Source organism: Plecotus auritus (genome assembly GCF_963455305.1).
Source record: "Plecotus auritus genome assembly, chromosome: 8".
Classification (NCBI taxonomy): domain Eukaryota; kingdom Metazoa; phylum Chordata; class Mammalia; order Chiroptera; family Vespertilionidae; genus Plecotus; species Plecotus auritus.
This window is the reverse complement of record NC_137782.1, coordinates 27,665,053-27,690,557: the sequence shown is the minus strand read 5'-3', so window position 1 is coordinate 27,690,557 and position 25,505 is coordinate 27,665,053. Positions and strand designations below refer to the sequence as shown.

General features: G+C 44.3%; 1 protein-coding gene across 1 annotated transcript in view; it reads right to left on the bottom strand.

Annotated features, from left to right (window-relative positions):
- EYA2 (EYA transcriptional coactivator and phosphatase 2) overlaps window positions 1-25,505 on the bottom strand; it is a 219,510-nt gene that overhangs the window by 66,418 nt on the left and 127,587 nt on the right. The window contains exons 6-8 of the mRNA XM_080684634.1: window positions 11,928-11,995; window positions 9,386-9,563; window positions 3,814-3,956 (exon numbers count right to left, since the gene is read on the bottom strand). Of these exons, the coding sequence (XP_080540760.1) occupies window positions 3,814-3,956; window positions 9,386-9,563; window positions 11,928-11,995 (389 nt within the window). The remainder of the gene's footprint in view (window positions 1-3,813; window positions 3,957-9,385; window positions 9,564-11,927; window positions 11,996-25,505) is intronic.

The following is a 25,505-nucleotide window of genomic DNA, read 5'->3' as shown; positions in this document are numbered from 1 at the left end:
AGGCACGTCCCTAGTTGGGGGTGTGCAGGAGGCAGCTGATCGATGTTTCTCTCTCATCGATGTTTCTAACTCTCTATCCCTCTCCCTTCCTCTCTGTAAAAAATCAATAAAATATATTTTAAAAAAATGTTTAAAAACCACTGTTTTTGAGGAGGGCTTCTGAGGTTTAAATATGCAAGTCCTAATTTATCTGAACTAACTAGGTTGGTTAAACTTAGACATTTTAGTAAGAGAGTTAAAAAAAATCAGCAAATATTTTCAAATTTAATGCAGGCTCAATTAATTTACCTACATCTCCTCTGAAGAAGGCCTGTTCCTGTCCCCCACCAGCCTCCATCTATCCCCCTGGCCTAGATCCTTAGTGGGCAAGTTCCTGGGGGCCATTCTGCAGGTAATCCTATTCCCTAGCCCACTGGGTTTGATCTAGGACAGGTCCCTAACCCCATATGAGTCAGAGGCCTTGCCTTGGGAACTTAAAATTAGGGCCTAGAAGGAAATTAATCATCTTTGGGTGGTTGTTGGAGGCTAAATGTGAAGGACAGGGAAGGCAGAGAGAGAGGAACAAAGAGGTGAAAGATGGAAAGACAACACTTTTGCAGGACCTGGCTTCAGTTAGAAGCAGAATGAGACTGGCCTGTGTGTCTCAGTGGTTGAGCATCAACCCAGGAACAAAGAGGTCACCGGTTCTATTCCCATTAGGCACATGCCTGGGTTGCGGGCTTGATCCCCAGTAGGGGGCATGCAGGAGGCAGCTGGTCAATGGTGTTTCTCTCTCATCGATGTTTCTATCTTTCTATCCCTCTTCCTTCCTCTCTCCTAAAAATCAATAAAAACATATTAAAAAAAAAAAAGCAGAATGGGCTGTGCCCAGTAACCTGTGCATGGGGCACTCAAAAGACATGCTTGCTTGGAGATTCCAGCACCTTCACTGTGGCATGTGGGGAGAGAAGTGTAAATGCAGTTCCTTGCCCTGGCTACCTATGGTCCTAGGTCTTGCTGATACTCCACTGTACCCTGTCCTTGGGTTCTAAGAGAATCTGTGTATCCTTAAAATAAATTCTGCTTTTTCGTTTTAGCTAGCTCAAGTTGGTTTCTGGCACCTGAAGTCGAGGAATTTAAACTAATACACACTCAGAATTTTCCTCCTTTCCACTTCTGTACATAATTTCTGTCTCATGGGCTTCAGTCATTAGCAAAACTGCCAAGACTTAGGAGGTGCGACCGTGCAAACCCTCCCTGTGACAAGAAGCACAGAAGTGAAACACAGCTCACACCTTTTCAACTGTTCCTGCCCAGTGGTACTTACTTTGGAATCAAGAAGCAGATGTTTCCAGAATAATATCACCCTGCAATCCGTGACTTCCATGCCACCTCCACCCCCCTCTCAGTTTAATGAAAAAAATGTCTTTTTACCTCACCATCCCCTACCAAGAGCAGAAACCATGTTAGCTAACTGAATCACCGTTTTTAAATACTAAAGTATGCATTTCTCTGGGTGATTTCTACAGTTCTGCAACTTCAAGCTGGTAGAAAACCCTCAGGAATATGGGAGGGCAGAAAGTAGGGACAACCTGGAGTCAAAACATTTTCTTTTGCTGAAGGGATTGTGCGATGTCTCCCCAATTTTGGAAGGTGGGGGCCTTTAAGAATTAGAGGAAAAGCAAGGACAAAATCCCCTGGATTGAGAATAGTCCCATTTGACAGGCCCCCAGGGTGGTCAACTCTCAGAGGAGATGGCTGCTGGAGGTTGACCAAATGTAGGGGACACGCATGATGTCTGCGTGATGTCCCAAATACTTAACACCTAGGAAGACTGGGACAGACACCAGTTGTAAATAACCACTACAGCCCTACCAGTGAACACCGGCTAAGTAACACAGCCCTACCAGTGAACACTGGCTAACTAGTACAGCCCTACCAGTGAATACTGGATAAATATCAAATGCCCCAGCCGTGAGCATCTGTTATTTGGGCCCCCAGCGCACCCCCCGCCCTGTTACAAGAGCACCAGTTTGCTTCTTTGTCCACTGTGTGCTGTCTTGGCGGACGGTCCATCGGAGGCAAGCATAAGAGCCATGCCAGGCCCATGGGATGCTGTCTCCTTGCATTGGAACATGGAGTGACGTGGCACTAGAATCAAATGGTTCACCTCCAGCAGGGGCTGGCATCCCGAGGGTTTCCTGTGACTGTTTTTTCTAACCTTGGTTTCACGACTTCCTCCCAGTAAAAGCCTTTTGGCTTCAGTAACCAGAACTGGATTCTGTTGCTTACAACCGAAGGATTGTAGCTAATAGTCCAAGGTTCTTGTCCTCAACAAGGATTTCCATGCCTGATGGACAGCATGGAAACCCCAGAGAGGGGTGGACTTGTACTGACCACAGCAGGCACTGACAGTGAGGAGGGTGGCAGTGACCAAGCCACACTGGACATTAGAAGCTCTTCTTCTGTTTCATGAGACCACTTAAATCCCGAAATTCTTATACAATTCTGGGAGGAGAGGGGCCCGAATAATAAGATGGTATTTCCTACCCACCTAGATGGGATGGGGACTCAGGGTCAAAATTACCTTGATCTTAAAGAAATGATGAAAATGGTCTTTCGTAGCATATCTGAATTTGCGGGCTGAGCTTTGTAGCTGTTACATGAATTGGACAGGATAAGGAATAGGGATGTGATGATGCATTTGAGTTTTTGGCACTGACACTGACTTTGAAATACTATACACATTCCTACGGCACACTCAAGCCAATGAATGACTGCCTTTTGCAAATAAGTACAAATTACTGCACATGCTCATTTTTCTCCCTTGACAGGTAACAGTTGCCTCTCTCTATATATTTTTTTGCATCCATCTGGCCTCTGTACCCTCTCCCTCTCTCATGCTATTCTTTTTTGTTTTTTTGAAAATGTCAGTGCCTGACCAATAATCCTACACCTGCTTTCTTACAATAAAGATTGGTGCATCCCTTACATCAGCCGTTCTCAGCCTGGGGCATACGCCAGAATAACCTGGATAGCTTAAAATCCTGATCCCTGGGTCCCATCCTCAGGGAGTCTCATTTAGTTGATCTGGGGTCCAGCTTGAGAACAAAGATTTCTCAAAGCTCCCCAGGAGATTCCAAGGTGCAGCCCAGGCCGAGAACCACGGTCTGAGAAACTCAGAACCATGCGTGCTCATCCGAGCCAGCCTCCTGTCTCCAGGCAGATAAATATCTAGGCCACATTGGAACCACTAGGGGAGCTTTCAGAACTCCCTGCAATGTCTATGTAATTACTCTGGGTGGGGCCTGGGCATCTGTATTTTAAAAGCATCCCAGGTGATTCTAATGTATAGCCAGGGTTAAGAACCACTCTGACCCAGCGGAGAAGGTCCGCTGCCCATTGTCGTGTGTATCAGGGGCTCCCAGAGTGTGGTCCTCAACCCAGCAGCGTCAGCAGCATCAGCAGCATCTGGGAAGTTGTTAGTTGCGCAAGTTCTCAGGCCCTGCCCCAGATCTACTGAATTGGAAACTCTGGGGGTGGGGCCCAGCAGACGGGGTTTTCCTTAGTCCCTGAGGATTCTGCTGCTGCTTATGCTTGAGAACCACACTGTTCCACACTGTTCTTTACTAGCCCGTCAGTCAGTAGCGTTTCCCTATGGCCAGCCTAATTCTTCCCTACTTTTCCTCCAAGGGCTCTTTTCTCTGTAACTGGGCTTTGTGAATGCAAATGGCCATTCTCCTCCATGTACTTGGACAGAGCTCTGTCCCCTGCCCTTCTGTTCAGGCCACAGATGAAGATTACATTCACCAAGTCAGAGGTAGTTGGAGTTACCTCGATCTCGTTGTCCCCTGCTGGGGAAGGGTCACTGCTCCGCTTAGAACGGCCTCGGAGCTTCCCGTCGGAGGCCCGATGTGGCCTGTCTGTGTCTCCCTCTTTTGCTGGCGTGGAAGGTCCATTGTGCGTGTTATATTCACCTGGTGGAGGAAAGGGAAGCTTTGCTGAGAGTCTCCTCCCAGGATATATCACATCAGAACTGTCTAATGCCACAGTGGTGGGTCTCAAATGCAGCATCGAAGGAAAAGATGATGTAGAATCAAAATTACTTGTCAGGCTCTTAAATTGCCCATGCATACTCATTCATTCGGCCAACAAACATTTACTGAGTAGGCATAGTTTCAGGCACTGATGCTCACAGCACCTAAATTCTAGAGAGAGGAGAGACATTAGACAAGTAAATATATAATGTGCCAGGTGGGGACATGCCTTGTAGAGAATGAATAAAGTGCATGGGGAACAGGGAGTGCTGGGAGTGACTAATTTATACGGGGCTAGTCAGGGAAGGCCTTGTTGATAAGTGGGTATCTGAACAAGGATCTCAGTAAAGTGAGGGTGAGGCCACTGGGGGAACAAATACACTAATAGAGGAAGAAAAGAAATATTTATATGTGGCTGGGCCTCAAATTCTTCTACCATTAAGAGACGCCCCTCCTTTGGGGCTAATGGGGGTGTTAGAGAATTCTCTATGTTCCTCTCCCTATGCAGCTTGCTCCTTTAAGCTTTACTTGTTGAGAGACTTGTCCATTTGAGATTTAAATGAGATTATATACATCCAACACAGGGCTGGCAATTAGGAGATGCTCAACTCTACCCACATGCATGCAAGGATCAGTCAGAAGGTGCAGGACAGAGCGGGGCACTGGCTGCTTCTCATCAATATGGTGTTTTTGGACACGGGGTGTTGAGAGGCTGCCACACACATGCCCTTGGGCAATTGTCTTAGGACCCCGAACAAGTGAGCAGCACCCTCCTGGGACTCAGGTCCCAAAGTCAGCACCCAAGTTGTATTGTTTTTTTAAGCACATACGTTTTCTTAAAAAATATGTTTTTATTAATTTTAGAGAGAGGAAGGGAGAGAGAAACATCAATAATGATAGAAAATCACTGATTGGCTGCCTCCTGTACAACCCCTACCGGGCATGTGCCCTGACCAGAATCAAACCATGACCTCCTGGTTCATGGGTCAAGCTCAACCACTGAGTCACACTGGCTGGGCTAAGCATGTAAATTTTAAATACATGGTTTTAAAAATTATACTTGATTATCTTTATTTAACTAATGAGGGAACTAAGGCTTAGTGAGATGATGAAGTCTGTGGTTACCCTGCAAATCAATGTTAGATCCGGAGCTAAAACTTGGGCCTGCCCTTGTCACTAGAGTGACAGAACTGTAGACCAGCATGGAATCTTAGAGGACATCCCATCCCACTTTCTCACTGTCCAGCTGCTTGTTTAGCTCCCAAATATAGACTCCACCTCTCCTTCCATAATTGCCAGGGCTTGGATCATCAGGGGGAAATGCTTTTGTCTAAAATACTTGGCAATGGACTGAGTTTTTTCCTACTCTGAAAGGATTATTTCCCTCCAAAACCCTAAAGACTGAACTTTGTTTATTTAATATTTATAAAACTTCTTAGCAGACTAAGAACATGGTGAGAAGAGACATGATTTTGAGTTGTCAGGACTGCTCGGCTGTCTCCAACTCCCCATCATTTTCAGGATACAGCATCAGAGGTTCCCAAACATCGATCTAGCAAAGACTTTCTTCTGGACTATGAGGAACAGGCAGTAAACATATTCACAGATGCTTAAGAGTCACGTAAATAAGGTTTATCCTCATTGACTTGGTAGTTCTAAGAATGGGAGCTTAGAAAACATTTGTAGACACCATTAAAATCCAAGCAAATATTATTAAGCTAATATTATTAGCTACCTAGAAATGTCTAAATAAGGTATATGTAAAGCCAACTTATTAGAGGTGCCAAAATAAGCAGTCCTTTTCCACACATTATACATTCTTGAGAATGAAGGGTCAAAGTTCAAGGTCAAATCAGGTACACAGGCTATGTATGTAAACCTTTCTTGGAGTCATTCCACTCTTTTTATTTCTCCCTTTTTATGTTTTTTACTTATTTAACAGCTTTATTGAGATATAATGGACATACAACAAATCACAGATATTCAGAGTGCACAATTTGATAACTTTTGACATACATATAAATCTATAAAACCATCACCATAGTCAAGATAATGAACAAATCCAACACTTCCAAGAGTTTCCTTATAATTCCTTTGTAATCTCTTCCTCCTCTCTGCCCTGGCAACAACTGATCTGCTTTCTTTCAGTGTAAATTAGTTTGCATTTGCTAGAGTTTTAAACAAATGGACTCACACAGTCTGAGTTCAAATGCCTGAGAACCAGGGGAGCTGATGGTGGAACTCCCAGTCTGCGGCTGGTGACTTGAGACTCGGGAGATCCCTGATGTCAGTTCTGGAGTCCAAAGGCCAGAAAACCTAGAGCCCTAATGTCTGAGGTCAGGGAAAGATGGACGTCCCACTTCAGGAAGTGAGAGAGACTGCTTTTCCTCTGCCTTTTTGCTCTCTGTGGGTCCTCAGTGGGTTAGATGAGGCCCACCCACATTGGTGAGAGCATGTTTTTTATTCAGTCTACTGATTCACATGCTCATCTCTTCTGGAGACACCCTCACAGACACACCCAGAAATAACCTTTTACCTGTGATTGGGCATCCCTTAGCCCAGTCAAGTTGACACAAAATTAACCACCACACATGGGTTATTAAAAGTGTGTTATTTACCTTCCAAATATTTGGGAATTTTCCAAAAATTGTCTGTTATTTATTTCTAATTTAATTCTACTGTTTTCAGAGAACATTATTTATATGACTCGAATCCCTTTAAATGTAATGAAACTTGATTTAAAGCCCAGAATATGTCTATGTTGGTAAATGTCTCATGTGTACTTAAAAAAAAGTCTTTTGCTGTTGTTGAATGGAGTGGACTACAGACTGTCTGTAACATCTAGTCTCTTCTTTCCTCTAATTCCCTCCCCAGAGAAAATGTTAACTGTTGCCTTTGAATCCTTCCAGAAATTTCCTATGCAAATATGGGTATTAAACTATACTTAAAAAAACCCCAGGATCTTTTTATACACATAGTCCTGCACTTTGCTTTTTTCCAACTCTCATAATCACTCAGAGAGATTCATGTTAGTGTAGATATGTCTAGCTTACTCTTTTTTAAAAATATTCTTTCTTTATTTCTTTATTTTTATTTTATTAGCTTACTCTTAAAATTTTTTTAAAATTGATTTTTAGAGAGAGAGAGGAAAGGAGAAGGAGAGAAAGGGAGAAGGAGAGAGAGAAACATCAATGTGAGAGTGGAACATCGATAGGCTGCCTCCTGCATGCCCCCTACTGGGAATTGAGCCCACAAATTGGGTATGTGCCCTGACTGGGAATTGAACCAGCAACTTTTCAGTGCATAGGACAAAGCTCAATTAACTGAGTGAGCCATACCAGCCAGGGATCTAGTTTATTCTTTTTAAGAGATGTATAGTATGTCACTGGTGATGCACCATAAACTATTTAACCAGACTCCTGTTAATGTCATTTCCAGTCTTTTGCTATTATGCTGCTGCAATAAATAACCTTTTCACTTAAGTCTTTGGACCTATGTGGGAATTTATCTTTAAAATAAATTTCTACAAGTAGAAAAATTGGGTTAAAGAGTACACACATTTGTAATGTTGTTAGAGGTTGCCAAACTGCATGGAGGAGCTTCCAAGTTTCTTCTTCTTCAGAGATTTAAAAAACTTTTCTCCTATTGACTAAAGGAAATGATCTAAGAAGTTTAAAAAAATCCTCCCACTTCTTTTTAGATAATTTGTATCATACTTAAAAATTAAAAAAAAAAAGTTCTGAAGCCACACTACTGATTTGTCTTTTCTCTTGAGTAACGTCAGATGTTCAGGTTTTGCCCTTTACATCAGCAAATTGCCCTGCAATCATCTGCAAATTGTTGGGGCTTCATATGAATGTTAGTGCATGTCCATGCAGAGTGCACTGCAGCGGGGCTGGGGGCTAGGGGGGAGACGAGCATCAGGCCACGCGAGTGAGCGAGATCTAGCTCTAATAAACCTCTCGAGCCTCTGGAGCTTGGAACCAACCACTCAAGGAGATCCTGAATAATTTCAAAAGTGGAGTTTTTATGGGAAACTGGAGTGCCTGTGTGTGTGTGTGTGTGTGTGTGTGTGTGTGTACGTGTATGCGTAATGCTCTTCCTTTATAACGAACACTGGGGAAAAGAGACGGGATCTCGGTTGTAGCTGACAATTATTTATGTCACTAGATTTTATGTGCGCTTATTAGACTCACAGTAAAAACCATCTCAACCACTTATCATTGAACTGTAGACCAAGGGATAAATGAAGAACAATAAAGAAAAATTTCAAAGAGACACAAGGAGCCTTTATGTTCCCTTCTGATGGGGAACAAAAATGACCTTTCCACCTAACCCAAATTCTTGTGAAGTAAGCCTGTGGAATCCAGTTCCCCATCAAATCATAGAAAGGGGAATTTGCTTGGAGATTTCCTGATTATATTTCCTTTCTGAAGCCAGTTTGGGGAGGCCATATTCTGAAAAGCAGGATGGTTCAAGATACTTCAAGATTATGACCAAAAAAAATTTGTTAAATTTCATACCCTTCAAAGGAAGCATTTTGGAAATTGCATTCATTAAATACTCAGTAATGAGATCACAATGACCAAAATCAATGCTCAAGCCCTAAATTTCCTCAAAAGTTGACTTAAAATGCTTGGCCATATTGTCTCCATGTATCGCCAACCCAAGGACATCTAATTCATCCTCAGGGAGGAAAAATACAAGGGCTAAAAGCAACAATTGCACAAAGAACCCCAGGAAACAAAGAGATGTTCTTTTTCTAACCATCAACCAATTAATATTTATTGAATGAATGTCCACACACCATCATGCTAGCTTAGCTCTACAGAGCTCCATAACATCAGTAGGTTTCAGACAAAAACAAACAAACAAAACACACACAAACACACACAAAACCAAAACTCAATGATATTTCTTTCCATTTGGATGTTCTAATTTATTACTGTCAGTCATTTAATGTTGATAAGCCCCAACCATCTCATAAAGAGAAGACATGTGTGTAGAAGACCTGTGGAACAAATGAATCCACAGGCTAATGAGTTAGTTGCACAGGGATATGCATCACCAAAGGGCCAAGATATGAACTCTCCCAAGTGTTGCTCATAATCTAGGTGGGTTCCATAGGTTGAAATTAGAATTTTTAGGTAAAAATTTCTGACTTTTAAATATGGGTGCAATTACACACACACACACACACACACACACACACACACACACACACACACACGCCAACAAAATATATCTGAAGACTAGATTTAGCCCTTGGGTGACCAGTTCATTACAACTGAGACTTACATCCAGTCCCTCCTTCTTGTAAGAGTTCAGACCACAGCCATGAATGACCACAAGAGAGTGACTGTACATACCTGGAAGCGATTCAGAACTCTGGTTGGGGACATTGTGTGATGCCTCCTGGAGGACGTAGGTGGACGTGGAGATGGGAGAAGGGCAGATGCTGCTGGCTGGGACGTAAGGAGGGTTGTAGGATGAGCTGTAATACTGGGAGTATTGGCTCTGAGGGAAGCCAGGGTAGGAAGGATAGTCCTGGAAAGGGAAACATACAGGTGGTGAGTGAGAAGGTGGTCTGGTCTTGGCCCTTTAGTAGGCCCGGTCACAGGCTGATAAAGGCGAGGGGCCTTGTGGGATGGGTCTACTCTCTTTGTCCCCCATCAGAATAAATGCTCTATGAGGGCAGGGACTTGCCCCAGAGTCAGACCTCAAGAGAAGGATGGGATGAAAGAGATTACCAGTTGGGAAGTGGGGAAGTGAGGTAGTGAAGGAAAGAGGGGAAAGCAGCCAATCCAGGAGCTTTAGGTGGGGACTGGAGGGCATTCTTCCAGGGAAATGCTGGGATGATACAAAATACATATCTCAAAGGATCTCTCCAAGGAGCAAGGGAGCTGGGCTGTTCATATGCCAACTGCAGCCAGTCTTTGAGAGCTGCTCCCAGGGGATATCAGTTCCCTGGCTCTTCCTGCCTGCCCCACACACTGGTTCTAAAAAACAACCCAGGAATGCAGAGATTGGCAGCTGGAGGTCAGCAGGTGCACCCTGAGGGACATGAGTGTGGCCTGGCAGCATCTGTCTTGCTCACTGCTGTATGCCCTGCACCCAGGACAGCGATGGGCACATTCAGGCTCTCAATAAATACTGGATAGTAAAGAACAAATGAATGAGTAATAAAGACTACACACTCACATACCCAGGAGACGAGTTGATATTTTAGGTTTATAAGGGGTGCAGATACCTACATGGCATTAGGGACCCAGAAACTTCTATGAGGGAGTCTTGGAGAGCAAATCAAAGAATGCCAATCCTCTTTTACTAAGCTCTGCTCAAGCCAACCAGACCTCCCAACTCTTCCATAGTAGCCGTTGTTTCAAACCTGCTTCATCACCAGAAACCAGTGCTTCTCAACCTTGCAAGGAATCGTGGGACGTTCAGCTTCTCGGGCCCCTCACAGACCTACTGATTCAGAATTTCTGGGGATGGCATTTAGGGATCTGCATTTTTGACAAGCTCCCATGGTGAAATAAACTAATACTCAGAATAAAGAACTGTGCCTTAAAAACTACTCTTTTATTTACAGGTATTTTTATCTATGTATATATTATACTGCAAATAATACAAAAATATGTGAACTAATTTTTGCATATTCCAAAGTTGAAGTCACTTATATTCTTCAGCTCACTGGAGAAATAGTGCATTCCCCATATTTAAATATGTTAAACATTCCTAAAGGCCCTCTACCTCGGGTAGTTTTAACACTAGCCTGAAAGCATGTTAATCTTTGTTGTTGTTTTGTTAATTCTCACCTGAGGATAATTTTTCCATTGATTTTTAGAGAGGGTGGGAGAGACAGACAGAGAGAAACATCACTGTGAGAGGGACATATCTATTGGTTGCCTCCGCACGCGGCCCAGATCGAGCCTGCAAATGAAGTAGGTGAAATTGAACCTGGGACCCCTCAGTCCGCAGGCCAACACTCTATCCACTGAGCCAAACAGGCCAGGGCTTAATCTTTTGTTTTGAAATAAGTTTAGACAGAGCAAAGGTGCACAGTGTTCCCGTATACCTTGGGCAGGTCAATTCTGAATGCACTCTCTAAAGCAATGGTTCTCAACCTTTCTAATGCCGCGACCCTTTAATACAGTTCCTCATGTTGTGGTGACCCCCAACCATAAAATTATTTTCGTTGCTACTTCATACTGTAATTTTTCTACTGCAGGTAGCAACCCACAGGTTGAGAACTGCTAGCAGGGTCACCTAAGACCATTGGAAAACACAGATATTTACAGTATGATTCATAACAGTAACAAAATTACAGTTATGAAGTAGCAACAAAAATAATTTTATGGTTGGGGGTCACCACAACATAAGGAACTGTATTAAAGGGTCGTGGCATTAGAAAGGTTGAGAACCACTGCTCTAAAGTGAAACCACGGTAATCAAACTACAAGCCAGCATTCATCTTTAAAGTATTGACTTAGTTCGATTTAAGCTAGCATTTATAAAGCCCCCACTGTGTGCCGTTCGATTTAAGCTAGCATTTATAAAGCCCCCACTGTGTGCCGGGCACTCCACACTCGGATGCTTTCACCCTTGAGAAGCCCATGGTCTGCGAAAGAGCAGACACCTTGCATTCCTGCATTCTAGTTTCAACAGTCAATGGGTGTCTTTGGCTCAGGTCAGTATGTAATATAGAATATCACCTCTCTCATCCAATTTCTCTGCCTCTACCATGTATCTTTCCAATGGCCATTTACAGTCTCCCCTGTGGCATCCAAACCCAGGGAAGAAGAGACTGGGATTTCTGGTGGGGGTCATGGGCAGGAGAAGGCATTCTGGGTGCCCTGATTTAAGGGGACTTTTAAAAGAAAGAACTGAGACAACAACTGGTGGGTGTACCTGGTGCACACTTCCGAAACCTGCTGCGCTGGTCAGTCCATTCGCTCCTTGATAGATCCCTGCCGTGCCTGCGGGAAAAAGGAACAGGGGCACAGATGAGGTTTCTTACAGTCAGAGGGGGATATGGAGGAGGATGCTACAGAAAGGTGCAGTCTTCAAAGTCCAACATGTTGGGAAGGTGGAACCTGTGACCTTGGCAAGTTCCCAAATCTCTCTGAACCCCAGTTCTCTCAATCAATGAATAAAATAATACCTCATCAAAAGATTGGGTTATAAAGAAATGAGATGAAGCTTTAAAAACGATTTATTTTAAAAAATTGTGTGGAACATGTACATACAATTTACCCTTCTATTTTTAAGTGTACAGTTCAGTGGTATTCAGTACATTCATATGGTTGTGCAACTATTGCCACCATCCATTCCCAGAACTTTTTTCATCTTGTAAAACTGGAACTATTTACCCATGAAACACTCCCCAATGTACCCTCCCCTCAGTCACTGGTACCTACTTTTCTACTCTGTCTTTATGAATTTGACTACTTTAGGTACCTCTTATAAGTGGTATCATGCAGTGTTTGGCCTTCTGTGACTGACTTATTTCATTTAGCATAACCTCTTTAAGTTTTATCCATGCTATGGTACTTGTTAGAATTTCCTTCTTTTTAAGGCTAAACAATATTCCATTGTATGTATAGACCACATCTTGTTTATCCTTTCATCCACTGATGGACACTTGGGTTGCTTCCACATTTTTGCTATTGCAAATAATGCTGCAGTTTTTTTTTTTTTTTGTGTGTGTGTGTGTGTGTTTATCATTTATATGCTGTAAAATTTCCCCAATCTGAAGTATCAGTTGAATGATTTTTAAAGTCAGCACGATGCAGTTTTAAAACATTTCTGTCATTCCAAAGTTCCCTTGTGCCTATTTTCAGTGCCCATTTCCCTTCTCCAGCCTCAGACAGTCACTAATCCATTGTTGATACTAGAGTTTTCATTTTCTAGAAATTTCACAGAAATGGGACCATACACATGTGCTTGTATCTGGCCTCTTTCCTTAGCTGATGCTTTAGAAGTTTGTCCATGTCTTAATGTATATCAGCAGTTAATTCCTTCTTATTGCTGAAATAGAGACCTGGTGCATGAATTCATGCATAGTGGGGTCCAGCCAGCCTGCTCTGATCATGCAGATCGGGCCAGGCCACCTATGGGGAGGGGATGCAGGCGGTTGGCTGGCTGGCCCCACCCCCGATTGGGGTGGAGGGCCGATCAGGGTTGGGGCTGGCCAGATGGAGGGGCTGCAGGCAGTTGGTGGGCTAGTCCCACCCCTTGGTCGAACTCGTACGAGTCCAGTGGTCGGCAAACTCATTAGTCAACTGAGCCAAATATCAACAGTAGAAAGATTGAAATTTCTTTTGAGAGCCAAATTTTTTAAACTTAAACTTCTTTTAACGCCACTTCTTCAAAATAGACTCGCCCAGGCCGTGGTATTTTGTGGAAGAGCCACACTCAAGGGGCCAAAGAGCCGCATGTGGCTCGCGAGCCGCGGTTTGCCGACCACTGTCCTAGTCGAACTCCACGTCGAGAGGACAATTTGCATATTAGCCTTTTATTATATAGGATAGCATTCCATGGTATGGAAACACCACATCTAGTTTTTGGCTATTATGGAAAATGCTGCTATAAACATTTGCATACACATTGTTGTGTGGATATATGTTTTCATTTCTCTGGGACAGATCCCTAGGAGTAGCACTGTGGAGTCATGTGATGAGTTTGTTTCACTTTTTAAGAAAGGGCCAAACTGTCTTCCAAAGTGGCTGTGCCATTTTACCTTCTAGTTTCTCCAGCACTTGCTTTTTCAGTCTTTTTTATTATAGCTTTACTAGTAGGTATGTAGTGGTAACTCGCTGTGGTTTTAAGTAGCATTTCTCTAATGACTAACTATGTTGGGCATTTTTTTATGTTTATGAGCCATGCGTACACCTTCTTTGATGAAGATCTAGTCAAATCTTTTGCCCATTAAAAAGTTAGGTTTATCCTCATTACTGAGCTGTAAGAATTCCACATATATATATATATATATATTCTCCCCCCCAAAAAAATATATATACTTTGAATGATTATAAAGTCAGTGTTTATTAACATATAGTTCATTTTAAAAATTTAAAAGAATCTACAGAAATGAATACTTTGTTTTTTTATCAGCACCCGCTTCTAAAACTGATGACCATTCTGGTCTAGGCACTGCTGATAACATGCAATAGAATCGCAAACATTAAAAATAATTTTGTTTGGTATTTGTGTGCCCTCTCTCTCTGTCAACTGTTGCTGGTTCTGTACTGTAAACTTTATCTTTTATGTATCCCCATAAAAAAGTCTAGTGGATAAATTTTCTTTGTTCAAAACTTACTTCACCCATTATTTCAATCAGCTAAATCTGAAAGGGAGTGAAAACTGAGTTATCAACTGTTAAAGTGTGTATACATTTTCCCCAAATGTATTTCAACTGGGTTTTCAAACTTCCAGTAGCGTTTTAGGATGAATTTCCTTTGTTCAAAGTTTAGTCTGGCTGAAAAGAAACATCAATTGAACTATCAGTTGTTAAAGTATGTATACATGTTTTTGGGACACCCTGTATATACTGGATACAAGTTCTTTATCAGATATATGATTTGAAAATATTATCTCCCAGTTTATAGCTTGTCTTTTCACTTTCTTAATGGTGTATTTTGAAAAACAGAAGTTTTTTATTAAAAAAATAGATGAATCTTTTTTTAAATTACACATTTTATTCCCCCATCCTTATTTATCCTCTCTATGCCCTTTTCCACCTCCACCCATTCCCCTCCACCCCCTCAATGACCACACTGTTGTCCTTGTCCACGAGTTCTCTCTTTTTTCTTTTTTGCTCAATCCCTCCACTTCTACAACCTCTGCCCCTCTCCCCCACCTCCCAGCTGTCTGCTTGATCTCTATGAGTCCGTCTCTATTTTGCTTGGTAGTTCAGTTTGAAAAACCAAAAATTTTAAGTTATCAATTTTTTCTTCTATAGATCTTGCTTTTGCTGCTTAACCCAAGGTCATTAAAATTCTTTCCTATGTTTCCTTCTAGAAATTTTATGGTTTTAGCTCTAACTTAGGTATGATCTAATGTAAATTAATTTCTGTGTATGGTATGAGGTAAAGGTCTAAAGTAACCATTATGCATATGGATATTCAGTTGTTCCAGCACCACTGTAAAAAGTTTATCCTTTGCCAAAAATTAACTGACAGTAAGTGTGAGAATTTATTTTTGGATTTTCTCTTCTGTGCTACTGATGTATCTATCTTATACTAATTCCTTCCTGTCTTAATTACTGTAGCTTTACAGTAAGTTTTTTTAAAAAAGTATTTTTATTGATTTTAGAGAGGAAGGGAGAGGGAAAGAGAGATAGAAACATCAATGATGAGAAACAATCATTGATCAGCTGCCTCCTGCATGCCCCCTACTGGGGATCGAGCCTGAAACCCAGACATATGCCCTTGGCTGGAATCAAACCTGGGACCCTTCAGTCCGCAGGCCGACGCTTTATCCACTGAGCTAAACCAGCTGGGGCTACAGTAAGTTTTGAAATCAGGTTGTATAAGTTCTCCAATCCTGTTCTTATTTTTCAAGATTTTTTCAATTTTAAAATAAGCTTGTCAATTTCTATTGGCCAGAGGAAGTGGGACAACATTTTCCAAGTATGTCAACCCAGAATTTTATATCCAGAGGGCATATCTTTCAGGAATAAAGAGAAAATCAAGACATTCGCAGATGATGGGAAACTAAGAACCTGTCACAGCAAATCTACCCTGAAAGAATGGGCACAGGAAGTTCTTGAAACAGGAGGTTTAAAACAAAAGAAATCTTGAAGCATCAGGAAGAAAGAAAAAGAAAAGGAAAAGGATAAAAATATGGGTAAATAAAGCCTTCTCTCTGTATAGTTATGTCACCAACTCAATATATAGGGGGTGGAGAAAAGTAGGTTTAGAGTTTCATATGAAAGTAATATAAATAATAATAAATAAACCTACTATGAACCTACTGTAAACAACCGTAAACCTACTTTTTCTCACCCTTATACAATTAGGTTCATAACAGTTCGCTATATTTGTGGAATTACTTTTTCAAATGTGCTTTATAATGATACTAGAGGCCTGGTGCACGACATTTGTGCACTCAGTGTGTGTGTGGGAGTGCTCTGACCACCAGGGGGCAGCTCCTGCATTGAGCGTTTGCCCCCTGGTGGTCAGTATGCATCATAGCGACTGGTTGTTCCATCTTTGGTGGATTTGCATATTAGCCTTTTATTATATAGGATAAAACATTGAAATGGTTCCAAGGTCAAATCTACAAGATAAACTCTAACCAAGTGTGGGGATGAGAAGGCTTATGTGCTGGGCACTGGGAAGGTAGTGGAGCAGTAAGCTGCCAGTAAGTGCTTTCACTGGGAACTTGGGGGGTGCAGGGAAGGGTTCTAAAATGCCAACTGGGGAGGGGGCAGGGCCAGGGAAGGCTTCCTAGAGGAAATAAACTATTTCTGAAGGATGAGCAGGAATTAGCCAGGTAAAGAGAAAGAACCAGAAACATGGTTCTTTCTCTTTACCTGGCTAATTGAGCAGGAGATAATGCCCAGGTGTGTCAGGGCAATGTCACACCTGGGCATTATCTCCTGCTCTCCACTACATGGGGGCCTGTCTAAGGCCCAGAAACCACAGAATTGTCCACAGCAGTGTGGCATGCTGCAATCCCATTCTATCCTCAATGGCCTGTCTAGACATGTCTGGCAGAGCTTTAGGCCAGCCTATTCCATTCAAGGTCATGGGGTCCTGGTTACCATGGCAATCCTATCTGCCAAAATTTAGGAACACACCTGCCTTAGGAAGTCTCCTGGATGCCTCCTTTTCTCACTCCATTTTGTTTTTTTGCTTTGTGTCAAATGACGCCTTAGGGCAGGTTTGGAAGCAAACAGACCACCATCCTACCCTTTGGTATTCTTTGTCCAAAACAGCCTCTCCTTTGTTTTCATTTTGTGACCCAGGGGCATCTGAAGAATGGACAGCGGCACAAACTGAAGTTTGCTGAGGGAAGTCACAGAGCCCCTGCAGGGAGAGAGCCCTCCCATGCCAGAGAGGATCCAGGAGGAAGAGGGCATGTGGCCCCAGAAATCTTGTGCCACAGAATGTGGTCTCGGGAGGGTTTTGTAAATGGACTCAACTTGGACTGACTTCTTGCTTCTGTGTGGCTGGTGAAATAGGTATTGAGGGCTGGGGAAGGCAAGGGCAGGCAGAGCAAACATCCTCTCTTAAATGTGATGGTGGAAGGGACTGCTAGGGGTCTCCTTGTACCCACTCACCCCTTCTCTTTCATATTAATAGAATCTCTGCTTTTAAGCTGGACACATAGCTGATTAGAATAAGCACTACATTTCCTGGTTTCCCTTATGGCTGGTGCAGCCATGTGATGAATTCTAGATAAGGATAGAGCTGAAGACTGTGACATTAAGCAAAATAATGAAACAATGCATAATGAAACGAATGAGACCACAGGCTAATTGAGAGAAACAAGACTTAAGTTTCTATGGCATATTTCTGGTCACAAAAACATCACCAAACTTGTAAATAAAATACCCCAAACACTTCTAATATTAAACATTGAGATAAATATGAGCAATACATATATTTAAGAAAGACAAATGAAAACAAATAAGAGAATTCTTTTCCAACCCACTTTTTCCTGTTCAGGGCTGGAGGTGGCTGGAGCCAATCCTGGCAGCTCAGGGTACAAGGCGGGACCCACCCTGGACAGGATGGCCTTCCATCACAGGGCCACTCACACTCACTCACACTGGACAACATAGACTCGCCAATTCACCTCCTGTGTGCATCTGCGGGATGAGAGAGGAGTATGGCGTCCCTGGAGAAAACACACACAGACATGCGGAGGCTGTGCACACTCCACAGACAGTGGCCCCAGCTGGGAATTGTTTTTCTCATCAATGTTATAGCAACATTATTGGAGGACGTGCTGTAACTTCGTAAAAGAGTGGCCGCCCACCTGTGGGAGAACTCCTGCGAGCCTGGCAGCAGGTGTGCAATCAAGGGGCACTTCAGGGCCTGCCCAATTCCAGAGCCGATTTCACAGGGTGGGTTACCAGTGGTCGGCAAACTCATTAGTCAACAGAGCCAAATATCAACAGTACAACGATTGAAATTTCTTTTGAGAGCCAAATTTTTAAAACTTAAACTTCTTCTAACGCCACTTCTTCAAAATAGACTCGCCCAGGCCGTGGTATTTTGTGGAAGAGCCACACTCAAGGGGCCAAAGAGCCGCATGTGGCTCGCGAGCTGCAGTTTGCCGACCACTGGGTTAGAGTCTAACTGTTAGACAACTGGAAGCTACATGTACAAGGGTATGTTTAATTGGGGAGATACTACAGAAAATGCCAAGGGGGCGAGTGCTTTCTGGGCTTTTCTCACTTCCTGCCGAAAAAGCACTCCCCCGGTGGCCGGCCCCCGGTGGACAATTTGATTTCACTCTTTCTTCCTCCACCAGTGATTCCTCCCCACGTAATCACAAGTGGGAGGTGGAAAGGGAGTCCAGGAATAGGGGCGGAAGGCAAGTGTGTCAGGGCAATGTTTTGATAAACACTGGGACTTCTCTTCTGTTGTCATGGGATGCCCAGGTGGGCAGAAAGAAATGAGTCATCGGCTCTTAGGTTCCAAAGTTTAGGTCCTAGAGTCTGGGAGGATTTAAGGAACAGGCTAATGCTTCTCAAACTGTCTGGGAAGGACTATATTTTAAATGCTTAACTCTTTGCCCATGCCACAGGCAGTTCACCGTGTGTAGACAACCCCCGAGCTGTCTACACTCTGTGCTGGGAGACAAGTCCCTGATTACGTGCTTGGATGTTGGGGCAATACCTAATTGCCCTAAATGTCTCTCTTACTCTTAGTTCCGTATTTATGTATTGCAGGCCAGTAGCAGTCTATAGACTGACCCTATTGGAGGTCTAAATAAGAATCAGATTGATGTGGGCAAATAGCTTAATAAGAAATGTAAGGGGGTAGCAATTCTTCTGGCTAGAGGAATGGGGTAGGGTGGGAGGGAAGGGAGAGGAGTGGGTAGAGAAAGAGAATGAGAGTGAACATGAAGTCCTGGGCAGAAGGATTCTATGCTCTGTACCCACACACAGCTGCTGAGAAAGCAGCAAGACCCCCAAATCAGAAGTGGCTGAGTGTGCTGACCTAAGATAGGCAGAGCTCAAACCTTACAGGCCCAGCGGGTGAGGGAAGGAGCTGGTACAGGCACAATGATAAATGGCGACTGACACAGGCCTTCAGTACTGGGGAACAACAGGGGATGGTGGGAATTGTGGCAAACTGGAACACAGTTTTTATCTAAGGGGGTGGCAGTTTGTACCGGACAGTATTTGGTATTCCCAATTCCTTTCTCCCTTGCTAGCTTCTTTCTTTGCTTTCCCAGTTTCCCTTGCAGCTCCAGGATGGCCATGTAATCTAGTTTTGGCCAAGGGGCTTCTGGGAAAGACTTTTCTTTTATTCCTCTGCTGGCTCCTCCCCTGGATTATATGAGGATGCGATGCCTGGAGTTACAGCAGCTGTTTTGGGACATGAGGTCACAAGTGTAAAAGAAAAGGCCTATATGTTGAGGCTGAAGGAGTGAAAGAATAAAGAGAACCTGGTCCTTGAAGATATAGTTGAGCTGCCAAACCAAGCTTGGGGTCCAGCCTTCTTGCTAAATACACAATAAATGTCATTATGGTTTAAGCCAATGTCAGTTGGGTTTTTTGTTACTTGCAGCCAAAAGCATTCCTAACTGATATAATGCTACTCAGCTCCAGTCAACCTCTGTCATTTGGAAATGAGAGTCAAATGTAGCCAGGCCTTCTGATTTTTCAAGAGAAGTAAAACATTTTGATTTGCACATGAAATTTCCCAATTTTTTAAATGTAGATGACAAATTTAAAATAGTTCGACAAACCAAAATGAAAAATACGTCAGCAGGGTAGATGTGGCCTATGGATGTACAGTTTGTGACCTCTGGTCTGAGCAGGCAGAACAACCAAAGACTCCTGTGCCCACCGTGTGGCAGAAACAGCAGAGGAGCCCCAGGCTGGGAGGGGCCTCATGGGCCAAGAGAGTGGACCGTTCGGCAGCAGCCTGGTCCCAATGACAGACAGAGGTCGGAGGAGCCCCCGGCACCACAACACACTGGCACTGAGTAAGAGTCCAGAACCTTGGCCAAAATTCTGGAGGGTTTGGGGAAAGCACAGAAAAATGAAACTTTCCCACTAGCCCAGGGGAAGGGTGGCTCAAAATAGAAATTAGGTTGAAATGCCGAAAATAAAGTCAGTTCTATTTTTTAGCCCCTTGAGCTCACAGATTAAGATTATACACATTATACAACAGACCGAAGAATTCATTATGTCCCTGGAATTGTGCCTCCAGCAGTGGCAGGGCACCTGTGGTGGCAGCCCATCACCCCTTTGTTAGTCTGTAAAACATTAGATGCTAGTGTTGGGGTCATTCAAGTTCACGGGCACATTTCCACATTAGTCTACCCAAGATCCCTCTTTTTTAAAAATGTATTTCCTCTCATTCTCCATCACTTCACAGGTAAGAATTCTAGTGTCTGTGCATATTCTTGGCAAAGAGGGCACTAGTGTTTTGTGGGCAAGTATATAATTTCTGTAAGTTCTACAGTACGTTTCATATGGCTTCTTAGTTTCTTGGCCCAGCATTAAGTTCTTAGGCCCCATCCATGTTGCTGTGAGAATGCTTCACCTGTCACCCTGGCAGCTGCCCAGGCCTCCCTCGTGGGCATTCTCCATCTCTTTCCTGCCGTCTGGTCTGGGAGATCACGTGGGATCTCTCCGCCCCCTCCCACCACCACAAGCCTGAGTGAACATCCTTGGACCTGTCCCCTTGGGGCCTGAGTTTCCTCAGGGTGAGTTCCCAGGAGTGGGACAAGACCCAGTGTCCCTCAGGTCTAGGTGAAAGCTCTGGGCATGGCTGCCAGGTGCGCGTTCCCACCTGCTGTGCCAACAGTTCCCATGTCCCCCCCCCCCCCCCCCCCCAGTTGTCATAGTCCAGTGGTCAGCAAACTGAGGCTCGCGAGCCACATGCGGCTCTTTGGCCCCTTGAGTGTGGCTCTTCCACAAAATACCACGTGCTGGTGTGCACGTACAGTGCTATTGAAAGAGTACCCTAATTAAGTTAATAACAATGTACCTACCTATATAGTTTAAGTTTAAAAAATTTTGCTCTCAAAAGAAATTTCAATCGTTGTACTGTTGATGTTTGGCTCTGTTGACTAATGAGTTTGCCGACCACTGTCATAGTCCCTCTTGCTGATTTCTGCTGTCCCGATAGGACTAACATGCCAGCTCATCTGTTGTCTGTAATTTACATTCCTCCGACTCCCGAGGACTCTGCACATCCTTCCTCTTGGGGCTCGCTGCCTCCTCGATGTCCTCCTCTTTTCAAGGAGGTGGTGACAATCCCCATGAAATCCTGGCCTTCTCCTGGGCCAAGCTCAGCTTTAACTTAATCCGAGCCCCTGGAAGCCTCTGTTACTGGCATTAGCAGTTGGACAACTAATAACAATAGCCCCCATTTACTCAGCACTTACTACCTTCCCCAGGGCTAGTCACTTTACACGCTTTATCTTGTTTAATCTGCACCACAACCCTAGGAAGCAGGTCCTACTAGGAAGTGCAGAGCCAGGGTTCAGGCCCGGGTCACCCTGACTCCGAAGCCCAGGCTCCCAGCCAGCGTGCAGCCCTGACTTTGGAGCAGCTGTGGGACTTGACACAGGTCACTGCCTGCCTCAGTGCTTTCAGGTCAACCCGATTTCACTGCACCCACAGTCTGACATGCCGTCCCAGGCAGCAGCACCAAGAAGGCCTCACGGATACTCTCAAGTGTCCCCTCCTCAATGTTCCTGCTTGGAACCCATCCTACAAAGGGACCTACTGTGCTGCGTCCACAGTGACACTCAAATGCATGTATTCATTCATCTGAACCAAGTCTTCCTGAGGCCAGTATCAAAATAAAATTGTTTAAAACGTATCAGAACTGCAAGTGAAAAAGTTCTGGATATGTAATTGGGTGTGCGTGTGTGATATAAAAAGAAGTCAGCAGTTACTGCATAAAGTGAAAAAGCCCCAGTAGGAGGAGAGAGGCGAGTCTGTTATGAAACCCTTCTGCTCAACTACCCCAGCATGGCCCAGGTTCCAGAAAGGAACAAGCCACTGATCTTCACAGGTCAATTTTTCTGTTTTGCTTTACCAAGAATACAAAGCGGTGGGGCCAGGGCTTGTGCTCATTCATCTGGGTATTCACTCATTTATTCACTAAATCTCTGCCAGATGACAAGTATGTGCCAAGATTTCTATATCGAGAAAGAGCTGGGCCCTGTCTTCTTGGATCTTAGGCCTGGAAGCGGGTGGAAGACAACAGAATCCACATGTAATTGATTATTTGCCCTGGTGATTATAGACAAGTGGTTGAAATTTCTGTGCCTCCGTGTTCCCACCTGTAAAACGGAACTAAGCATAGTTTATTTATTTGGTTTATTATGAGGCTTCTGGGAGATATATGGGGCAGGGCCCAGCACAGAGTATTCAATAAGCTGGGATTCTTATTGTTTGTGCGTTAGTAATCACCACTGGAGATGTCAAGAATTGTAGTATTTCATTGATTCACCATTTAAAAAAATATTCACAAGGCTAAAAGTATTCAGGGAAGGTTAAAATAAAAATACAAAACAACTTGGATAGGACCAAACAGCTGATCCTGAATGAAAACAAAAGGATTTTGGGGACGCAGACTGAGCGCTCAGCTTTGCAACCAACACTGCCAAATGGCCCATCTGCCAGGAAGAGAGGAGGCGTCCACATCCGTCTGGCTGACACTGAGTCGTCTAGTCCATTTTGCCATCTTAACAATCCACACACACACCCAGAGCCCGCCCTGCATCTTTGCTCCACGTGCAGTCCAGCCCACATCTGTGTTTAATAAAATCAGTTGCTAAATGTCACAATGGCTTCATTCACAGGTAGCATAAAGCATATTTAACTGCCAATAAAACAATCCACATTCCTGAGAATGCCATTTCAGATAGGCTGCCCTGTCACCGTGTCTCTGCCACACGAGTCGGAATAATGCCGGGGCAGAGATGGGGGAGAAAGGGGCCAAGGGGCGCAAGACTGCTGCAGAGGAGAAAGCACCCACGCGTGGATCTGTACATGCTGGTGTGGAAAGATGTCCCACATGCAGAGCAAGGTGGACAAAAGCCAGCTGCAGAATTGTGAGGCTGCTCTGAGCACACACGAGACTAAACGTTGCTATTTGTTCATTTCAGTTGTGCAGAGTATTGATGAAGTTGGAGGGCCTCTTAGAGGAGGTGGTGGTTGAGCAGGAGCTAAATGGATGGGAAGGAACCAGCCACATGAAGGTCTGGGGAAAGAGCATTCCAGGTTGAGGGAAACAGCAAAATGCAAAGGCCCCACAGTGGGAGGAATAGAAAGAAAGCCAGTGTAGGGAAAGGGAGAGAAAGTGGGGAGGCAGTATCCACAATGAAGTCAGAGGATTTTCAGGAGCTGAATCACGCAGGGCTTGGCAGGGGGAGTCACAGCAAGGCACTGGCATTTATTTCTGATGCAACGGGAAGCCCCCATTAGAGACTTCTAAGCAGGGGAGTGACATGATCTGATACAGCATGGGGAAGGGTTGACTGTGTGACTTCATGACTGTGCAGTAGAAACAGATCAGGGGGTCACAGTGGATCCCAAGACCAAATGCATTATTTTTACTGCCAGGATCCCCTCTGGAGGGATTCTTGGGAATGGTCAACCATAAAGATCAGAGTTTCTGAGGCAAATTATAGATGTTGGAGAGAGATTTCACTGAGAGAGTGTCCTAGGAAAGCAGTGAGGTTAGACATACCTTACACTGTCCTGGTGGAAATCTGGCAAGGGCGGAGTATGTGACCTGGACCAATCAGTGCATCACATTCCCCGGACCACCACAACTACAAGTCCCTTGCCTATGGTCTATGCATAGACCATCGGGCTGTGCCTCTGCACTAAGCACATCCAATGAAAGGGAATCTGCAGACATTGCTTGGTAAGAAGATGGGAGCTGCTGCAGCCACCTGACCAGCACGAGGGCCCTTGGGTATTTATATATCTGCCCACCTCACAAAAGACATAACATACCCACTTTTTACTGATCAGATATGCCCAGAATGTCCGTTGAAAGATCAGCATGGATGATGGCATCATTATCCTTGATGGTCCTCCTCCTCACATAGATCTAAATATCATCACCAATTTCTGTGAACAGAGCCTCTTAAATACCATGCAAGTCTATCCACTTTTCTCCATCTCCTCCACCACACCTCCACTTCCACGCCTCTATCATCTCTTTACATGAGGTCTGCAATCTCCTCACTGATTTTCCTGCATCTGTCCTGAGCCTGGTTCAATCCGTTATCCTCTTAGCCAGATCAGTAAGAGCTTCTCTGGCTTCCCATCGCATGTCTAACACTTCCCTGTGTCCACAGGACTGGTGTGACCTGCCTCTCCTTTGACCTCACTGAGCCCCACCTTTCCCCCTGTTGTGGGTTAAACTATGTCCCCTAAAAAGATACATTCAAGTCCTATACCTCAGTGAATGTGACCTTATTTGGAAATAGGGTCTTTGAAGATGTAAGCAAGTTAAGATGAGGTCACAGTGGATTACGACGGGCACTAATCCAATGACCCATGTTCTCATAAGAGAGAAATTTGGACACAGACACGCAGAGGGAAGAATGCCATGTGAAGAAGGAGGCAGAGACTGGAGTGATGAATCTATAAGCCAAGGAACAACAGGGACTGCTGGCAACTCCCAGAAGCCAGGAGGGAGGCAACGAAGGATTTCCCCAAGAGCCTCCAGGAGGAACTGACCCTATAAACACCTTGACTTTGGACTTCTGGCCTACGGAACTGTAAGAGAATAAATTTGTTGTTTTAAAGCAGCCAGTTTGTGTACTTTATTACAGCAGCCCTAGGAACCTCCCCCACAACATCGCCTCCCTCCCGTGGCCTGGGTGGCTAGAACATCATTTTAGGATGCCCGCGTTTGCTCCTCTCTGCCCAGAATCCCTTCTTGTAGCCTAGCAGGTCTCAAATGTTAGTGCGCACAGGAATCATCAACAGATCCTGTTACAGACCAGATTCTGCAGGTTCGGGGTGAGACCGAACACTCCCAGGTGATGCGATGTTGCCAGACGGGGTACAACAGTGGAGGCTTTGACCCCTCCCACACTGGCTACTCCTCCTCAGTCAGGCCTCAGCTCAGATGTGACCTCCTGACCACTCCCCCCACACCCCCTCCCCCTCCCTCCCGCTACAGCACCTTACACATTACCCTGGTTGTTTTTTCATTGGGCACCACTGGCATCCTCTGAGCTCTGTGCTTAGATACACACTGACCGTCTATCTCCTTCCCACTAGGGTGTGAGCTCCGTGAGAGCAGGGGCTTCGCCTTC